Here is a 6,723-nt window from a genome sequence, read left to right as displayed (position 1 = left end):
TCACCCCCACATCCTTGGCTACACAAACATCCCCCTGGGACCCCCAAAATCCTCCCCAAGGGCACACCCTGACACGGGGCAGGGAAAACCCCACACGGGTGAGGATGGCAGCAGCCAGCACCTCAGTGGGGTCACGCAGGGAGTGGAGCCGAGCCTGCACGAGGATATGGGGTGAAAACAACAGGCTACGAACCTGCTCCAGCTGCTGGGCCAGGTCTGGGGGTGCTTCATCTCCTCAGGGCTCCCCAGTTTTCTGCTGGTGATGGCTTGTGCCCTCGGCGCCTCAGAGGATGGTGCTGAGTGGCTCTTCCTCACCCTCCTCCTCCTCCTCGGGGTGGGGTGGTTCACAGGGCAGTGCCCGCAGGTACTCGAGGTGCAGCCGGGTCTTTGCTCGGCTCCTCCGGACGTATCGACCCACGAAGATGAGGATGGCGCTGAGCCACCCGCCCACGGCCACCAGCACCGCCACATCTGGCACCCGTGGCCGCCCGCCCCCCACCAGGGTCTCATTGCGGCTGCCGGTGGGGGGCAGCAACCGGGGGCCCCCCCCTGGGCACCGGGAGCCCCAGGGACAGCCAGGCAGCCCCAGCGCCAGCAGGAGCAACCAGGCTGCCTGCATCGCCCTGCGACAGGAGGCTGGGAGCGAGGGGGGGGTTCTGCGTCCCCCCTCTTCATACTGCCAGATGCACGGTTTTATGGTGGGAGGCGGGAGCAGGACGCCTGGGTTCCTCTCCCCGTAGGGGGAGTGATGACTGCACCCACTTCTGCACCCCAATTCACAGCCCCTTGCAACCCCGTATCACCACACACAGCCCTATCCCCCCTCCAAGAATCCCCCTACCCCCCCAAAGAACCCTCCACTAGCCCCCCCACTGCCTGAGGAGCGAACGCACTAGGAACACACTGGTTTTTACTGGTGTTGGAAACCCGTTGGCAGCAGATACATATCAAGACTGGGGACAACCTTCAGAAAAATGGATCCAAGAAGTCTTGTGGTTTGGGCTCTGACTGGCTTTGCACCAGTCCAACACTGGGACTGGGAGAAGCAACACCCCTGGGGGGGAGCCAGCTCCCAGTTAGCATCCCACCACGATCCCATTACACGTGCCGTGCGGGATGATCCCAGCCATCCCCAGCACCAGTCCCTGGAACCACCCCCACACAGGGCAAGGGGTCCCTTTTGGGGTGACGGTGATGGGAGGGGGCTCATCCGCTCTGCGCCCCCGCCTCAGGCCGCTGCGCCAGCGTCCGCCGGGCCATCTCCAACGCCCCCTCCCGCGTGCGGTTGCCTCCGATGAAGCCGCTGGCGTGTACGAAGACGCAACCGGGGATGCCGGTGAGCTGGGACAGCGCCTCGTCCCGGACACCTCGCCAGGGCTCGGGGAGAGGGAGGCTGTCGGGGGGGAGAAGGAGGCAGTGGGTGACAACCTGCTGTGGTGGGGGATGCTGCCGTGGCGGGGGGGGGACACGGCGAGGGGATGGGTCTCACCGGCTCTGGAAGGTGTGTGGCCCCGTCGGGACGCTCTGCACCCGCCACTGCCCGCTGCGGTCGGCGAAAAGCACCAGCTGGAGGGGTTTGGGCAGCGCCAGTTCCTGCTCCAGGCTGAAGACGTGCTCCTTCCAGGGGCAGCCGCCCTGCGGGAGCTCCAGCACCATCCCGCTCGCATCCACCTGGTTGGGGGGGGGGACACACTGGGCACACGGGGGTCCTGCCCACGCGGCCCCCAAACCGCCACCTGTCTCGGTTTCCCGCCCCCATCCACATGTGTCTGCTGCTGGGTGCTCTGCCGAGCCTGCACAGCGAGCTCTGGGGTGCGTGAGCGTGTGTGTGGGATGTTGGGGTGCACAAGGGGGGTCCGGGGGAGCATGGGAAGGTGTGTGATCATGCACAGTGATGTGGGAGTGCACAGGGGGGTGCGTGAGGATATTAGGGTACAGGTGGGTCATGTGCAGGGTATGGAGCGTGGGGTACATGGCCGTGTGGGGGTACGGGTGTGTACAGCAATACATAGGTATAGGGGCACAGGAGAGGGTGCACAGGCGTAGGTAAGGATATAGGGGTACAGGAGGGGGTGCACGGCCATAGGTAAGGATATAGGGGCACAGGAGGGGGTACACGGCCATAGGTAAGGATATAGGGGCACAGAAGGGGGTGCACGGCCATGCATAGGTGTACAGGGGAATGGAAGGGGGTCCACAGCTGCGTGCAGGGGTACAGGATGGGGTGCACGGCTGTGCGTAGGGCTATGGGGTGCAAGGCACGCCCTGGGCTGTGCAGGGAGGTTTATACCATGGGCACCCAGCCTCTCCTCACCCCATGCCCCTCCCCAAACTTTCTGACCTCCCAGAATTGGCACGGTGGGTACCTCGAAGCGTCGACGGATGGCTTCCTCCACCAGTGCCCGTGCAGGCAGCCAGGCGCGGTGGTAGTAGTCGAGCCGGTCCATGAACTCACCCCCGACCAGCTCCATCGCCCGCCTGAACCCCGCCTGGGGACACAGAGGAGGGTCAGTGGTGACCCCAAGCAGGGTGGCCCCATGCTGTGTCCCTCCCCATGCCACAATCCCCGCCCCCACCTCGGTGTCCTGGTCAGGGTCGTTCCAGCGGGGGTTCAGGTGTCCCACGCGGGCGCTGAGTGTGGTGGTGAGGGCGTAGCGGGGCTCCCCCTCTGCCTGTGCGATGCCGTTGTCGATGGCATCGATCTCCTCCACAAAGTTCTCATACAGCTGGGGACAGAGCGGAGGGCACTGGGGGTCAGCCCAGATGGGAGCCCCACTGCGCACCAGTAGCTGGAACAAACTGGTCCCCTCTTTTATGGGGTCCCCCTTCCCAGAGTGCACTTCTACAGGGTGACCCCCACCAAGGAGAAGCCCTGGGGAAAAGCTGTGCAGCACTGGCGGAGTTAAAGCTCCTAAAGCTCCACCCCCCTCCCCAACTCTCCTGGCTCCCCCGGTACCTTATCGTAGAGCGCTGTCACAACGGGGCTGTCCTCTGGCTGCCCCAGGAGCCCCGCGAGGATTTGGGAGCCGAAGTGGCAATAGACCAGCCCGGCGCTGCTCAGCTTTGTGGTCCACGGCTTGTCAGGCCGCAGGCTCCGCATGGACTGTGTGAAGGACCTGCAGGTCCACGGGGTCAGCTCCAAGGGACCCCCAGCATCCAGGGGACCCTGGCGTCCAACGTGGGGGGGCCTCACCTCTGGTGATGGTCGTAGCGGTGTCGCTCAGGGTCGTACTCACCCCCTACGTCCACAACCACATCGCATTGGGCCAGGCGCTGGGGGTCCCGGGTTCGTACCACCTCTGCATCCTGCCAGAGGGGTGGAGTGAGGCTGGGAGCCCCAGGGTGGTCTCCAGCAGCAACCGGGGACCCCCAAGAGCTGCTCCCTGTGAGACCAGGGACCCCAAGAAGGCACTGAAAACTTAAAGGTGGCCCCCAGGTGGGACTGGGGACCTGAAGGGTGGCTGCCAGGTGCAACTAGGGACCATGAGTTGTGACTGGTGACCTATGGGTGGCCACAGGGTGGCCCAGGGACCCCAAGAAGGGACTGAGGACCTAAGGGTGGCCACTGGGTGGGACCAGGAACACCCAAGGAGGGACTGAGGACATAAGGGCGGCCCCTGGGTGGGACAAGGGAGCCACAAGTGGGACTGGGGACTGAAGGGTGGCCCCCAGGTGGGACCAGGGACCCACGAGGGTGTCTGGGGAACCTAAGGGTGGCCCACAGGTGTGACCAGGGATCCTCAAGTAGGACTGGGGACTGAAGGGTGGTCCCAGGGATGCCCAAGCGTGTCTGGGCACCCAGAATGTGGCTCCCAGGTGCAACCAGGGACCCCAAGAAGGGACTGGGGACCTAAGGGTGGCCCCCAGGTGACACCAGGGAGCCCCAAGTGGGACTGGGGACCCGAAGAGTGGCCCCCAGGCGGGACCAGGGACTCACAGGTGTGTCTGGGGACCTAAGGTTGGCCTCCAGGTGCGATCGGGAATCCGGAGAGATGCCCCCGGGTAACGGGGGACCCCGAAAGGGCACTGGGCATCTAAGGGTAGCTCCGAGGAGGGGCCGGGACTCGAGGGCGAGCAGGGGTCGGGGTGTTGCACGGTGTCCCCGTCCCGTCGCAGGGGTCCCGGGAGGGAGCCGGCCCGGTTGCGAGGGGGCCCGAGCACGGCCGCAACCGCGGTGCCGCCGCCCGGTGCCTCAGGGCCGTACCCGGTAGCGGGGAAGGAGGCGCAGCAGGTAGCACGCCAACACCTCGTCGCAGTGGAAGGTGCCATCGTGGGTGCCGATGCTCACGGCGGGCTCGGACCGCGGCCGCTTGGGTCCGGCCACGGCCCCGCTCCTGGTACCCACGGCGGCGGCCATGAGGCGGACGGCGCGCATTGCACTGCGCATGCGCGCGAGTGCACACTCCCCCCCGCCACGGTGTTTCGCATGCGCAGAGCCGCACCCCGACGCTTCCAGGTGGCGCATGCGCCAATGTCTCCCGCGCACCTTGCGGCTTTTGAGTCTGCGCATGCGTCAGCCCCACCCGACCTCTCCCCGCCGCTCTGCGCAAGCGGCGCACCGCCCGGCCCTCCGCCCATTCACTCTACGCATGCGCCAACCGCGCCCTGTTTCCACGCATCCGCCCCGCCCCTTCGCCAGTCCCGCCCAGTCCTCGCCCTTCTGCCCTGCGCATGCGCCAATTCACCCTGGTCCCCGCCCCTCCGCCGCGCGCCTGCGCCAGATCACCCCGCCCAGCACACGCCTCGACGGGATTGCGCATGCGCACGACCACCGCCCGACTGCGCCCCGTGGCGGCTGCGCATGCGCCCTGCACGGCACCGCGGGGGCGGGGCCAGGGCGCGGCGCGCCCCGCCCTGGGGCGGGCGGGGGGCGCGCAGTCGGACCGACGGGCACAGCGGCGTGCACGCGGGAGCGCGCAAGGGCTCGCAGGCACGGACGTGGGCACTGGGGCTGCCCGGCCCACGCGGACACCTGCACCAGCCCCTCCCAGGATGGACAGACATACGCGGTCCTGCACAGCCCACCCACGGACAGACGGACACGCAAACCCTTCCCCCTCCGAATAAAAAAAGACCACCCCAGGCGCCGTTCCCAAGCAAGAGTTTATTTGCAAGGAGCAGCACCCGGCAGCGAGCTGGGACCCCTCCCAGACACTGTGCAGGCGCCAAGGCCCCCCCCAGCCCCAAGCCCCCCACCCCAGGGGTTGCTCCACCAGCACCGAGGGGGGATGGGGGCACAGAGGAGCCCCCAGCACCTGCTTCCAGCATGGCACGGGACACCCCAAGGTGCTGAAGCCGAGCCGGGACTGCGGTCGTTTCCCGCGACGCCGTCATGGGGCGCGGGCATCACGCGGGTCCTGCGCAAGAGCCGCAGCGAAGGGGGTCAGCTCAGAGAGCGGAGGAGTCGCCCCGAGATAGCCCTGCTCCCCCAAAGCCAGGCAGTAGTGTTGGGATTGCTCATTACAGCTCGTCCGGCTGTTCCCTCTGAGGGCCGAGGACAAATTCCCCCTCTCGGGGCTGATACAGGCGTCTTTGGCTTCGTCCCAGTCTCACAGCACTTCACGGGAGTGGTTTTAACTGGTCTGTGGGGACACAGCCCATGGCATTTTCTGGCAGGGCTTTGAGGGGGTGCAATTCAATCAGCATCTCCCTTTAAAAGCAGGGGTGGGGGGCGAGCATTGCAGATTTTAGGAGGGGAGTAGAGTCCATCTCCCCACACAAAAACACCACAGTACTACTCCTTCCAAGCAGCCCGATTTTTCGGGTCAAGAAAGAAGTGATTTGAGGCGACCCAGACTCAAAATATCCATAAAGGGATAAGTCAGCTCTCCCAGACGGCAGGCAAGCGGAAAAGCTGCTCGCGGAGTGGGGGGAAACCACACGGATCCGGGTCTGTCACCGCTCCGCAGCAGGCAAACCTCAGGCGCCGTGGATGAGGAGACAAAGCAGGACCTCCAGTAGTGTGAAACCAAACCGTCTATGTACAAAACTCCTGCCCGGGGTCACGTCCCTCCGCTCGCTGCCTTGGGGAAGCCAGGCTGACTTATCCCTTTACTGGTGGGTGATTCAACCCCACGGCCGGAGTCAGGAGATCTCGTTGCCGAAGACCTCGAGCACCAGTGGCGTGAGCTGCATACTGTGCTCGGGCTGGAAGGAGAGGCAGCGGTACTGCTTGGAGTGCTCCTCGTTCAGGCTCCGTAGGTCGGCCAGCTTCTGGATCATCTTGGCGTAGAGCAGGCGGCTGCCGGGAGGAGGGTGCCTGCAGCGGATGTAGGTCTGGAGGATCTCCGAGAGGCGATCCTGGAGGGATTCCACCAGCGAGGTGTCCTGCACACCTGGGCGATCTAGGAAACACCAGGGACCCAGGGTGATTCCCTTTTCCCAGCCGGTCGTGATGGAGAGGCAGGGAAAGGTGATGTTTTTGGGGATGCAGCCAAAACCTGGCAGGTTCGTGACCCTGGGGGATGCGTGTCCTCCTACCTGGGGACAGGATGCAGATGGCCATGAGGAGCACGTGCTCTTCTTCGTGAAGGTTCAGCTTCTTCAAGCCAACCTGGAATTTCACAAGCGGCTCGAGCAGGTCCATGCTGTGGCCAGCTGGGAAGAGAAAAGGAGCTTTAGCACAGCCTGCTCTGGAACAAGATCTCCCACAGCTGCAGGATGAGCGTGGAGCTCAACACCTCCTCTTTCAGCACAGCAGAGCTGGGACAGTGGAAAACAACT

At 65.2% G+C, this 6,723-nt stretch overlaps 2 protein-coding genes across 9 annotated transcripts in view; both read right to left on the bottom strand.

Annotated features, from left to right (window-relative positions):
• Positions 1-893: 893 nt before the first annotated feature.
• Positions 894-4,402, bottom strand: MYG1 (MYG1 exonuclease). 2 transcript variants are annotated; one of them, XM_075075828.1, is made up of 7 exons: positions 4,205-4,402; positions 3,194-3,306; positions 2,957-3,116; positions 2,577-2,726; positions 2,367-2,489; positions 1,490-1,671; positions 894-1,393 (listed from the first exon to the last, which is right to left on the bottom strand). In XM_075075828.1, exons 1-7 carry the CDS (start codon positions 4,385-4,387, stop codon positions 1,207-1,209), a joined length of 1,098 nt encoding a protein of 365 aa, XP_074931929.1. In that variant the 5' UTR covers positions 4,388-4,402; the 3' UTR covers positions 894-1,206. The 2 variants fall into 2 exon arrangements, with proteins under 2 accessions (XP_074931929.1, XP_074931930.1); XM_075075829.1 differs by having other exon boundaries at positions 3,194-3,418; positions 4,205-4,360.
• A 683-nt stretch (positions 4,403-5,085) lies between these two features.
• VDR (vitamin D receptor) overlaps positions 5,086-6,723 on the bottom strand; it is a 41,795-nt gene continuing 40,157 nt past the window's right edge. For all 7 annotated transcript variants that reach the window (XM_075075826.1, XM_075075821.1, XM_075075824.1 and 4 more), the window contains 2 exons: positions 6,481-6,597; positions 5,086-6,344 (listed from right to left, as the gene is read on the bottom strand). In XM_075075826.1, the coding sequence (XP_074931927.1) occupies positions 6,085-6,344; positions 6,481-6,597 (377 nt within the window). In that variant the 3' untranslated portion in view covers positions 5,086-6,084. The remainder of the gene's footprint in view (positions 6,345-6,480; positions 6,598-6,723) is intronic.

Source organism: Phalacrocorax aristotelis, chromosome 26 (genome assembly GCF_949628215.1).
Source record: "Phalacrocorax aristotelis chromosome 26, bGulAri2.1, whole genome shotgun sequence".
Lineage (NCBI taxonomy): Eukaryota > Metazoa > Chordata > Aves > Suliformes > Phalacrocoracidae > Phalacrocorax > Phalacrocorax aristotelis.
Note: the sequence above shows the minus strand (reverse complement) of the source record. Positions and strands in the feature narration are given on the sequence as shown.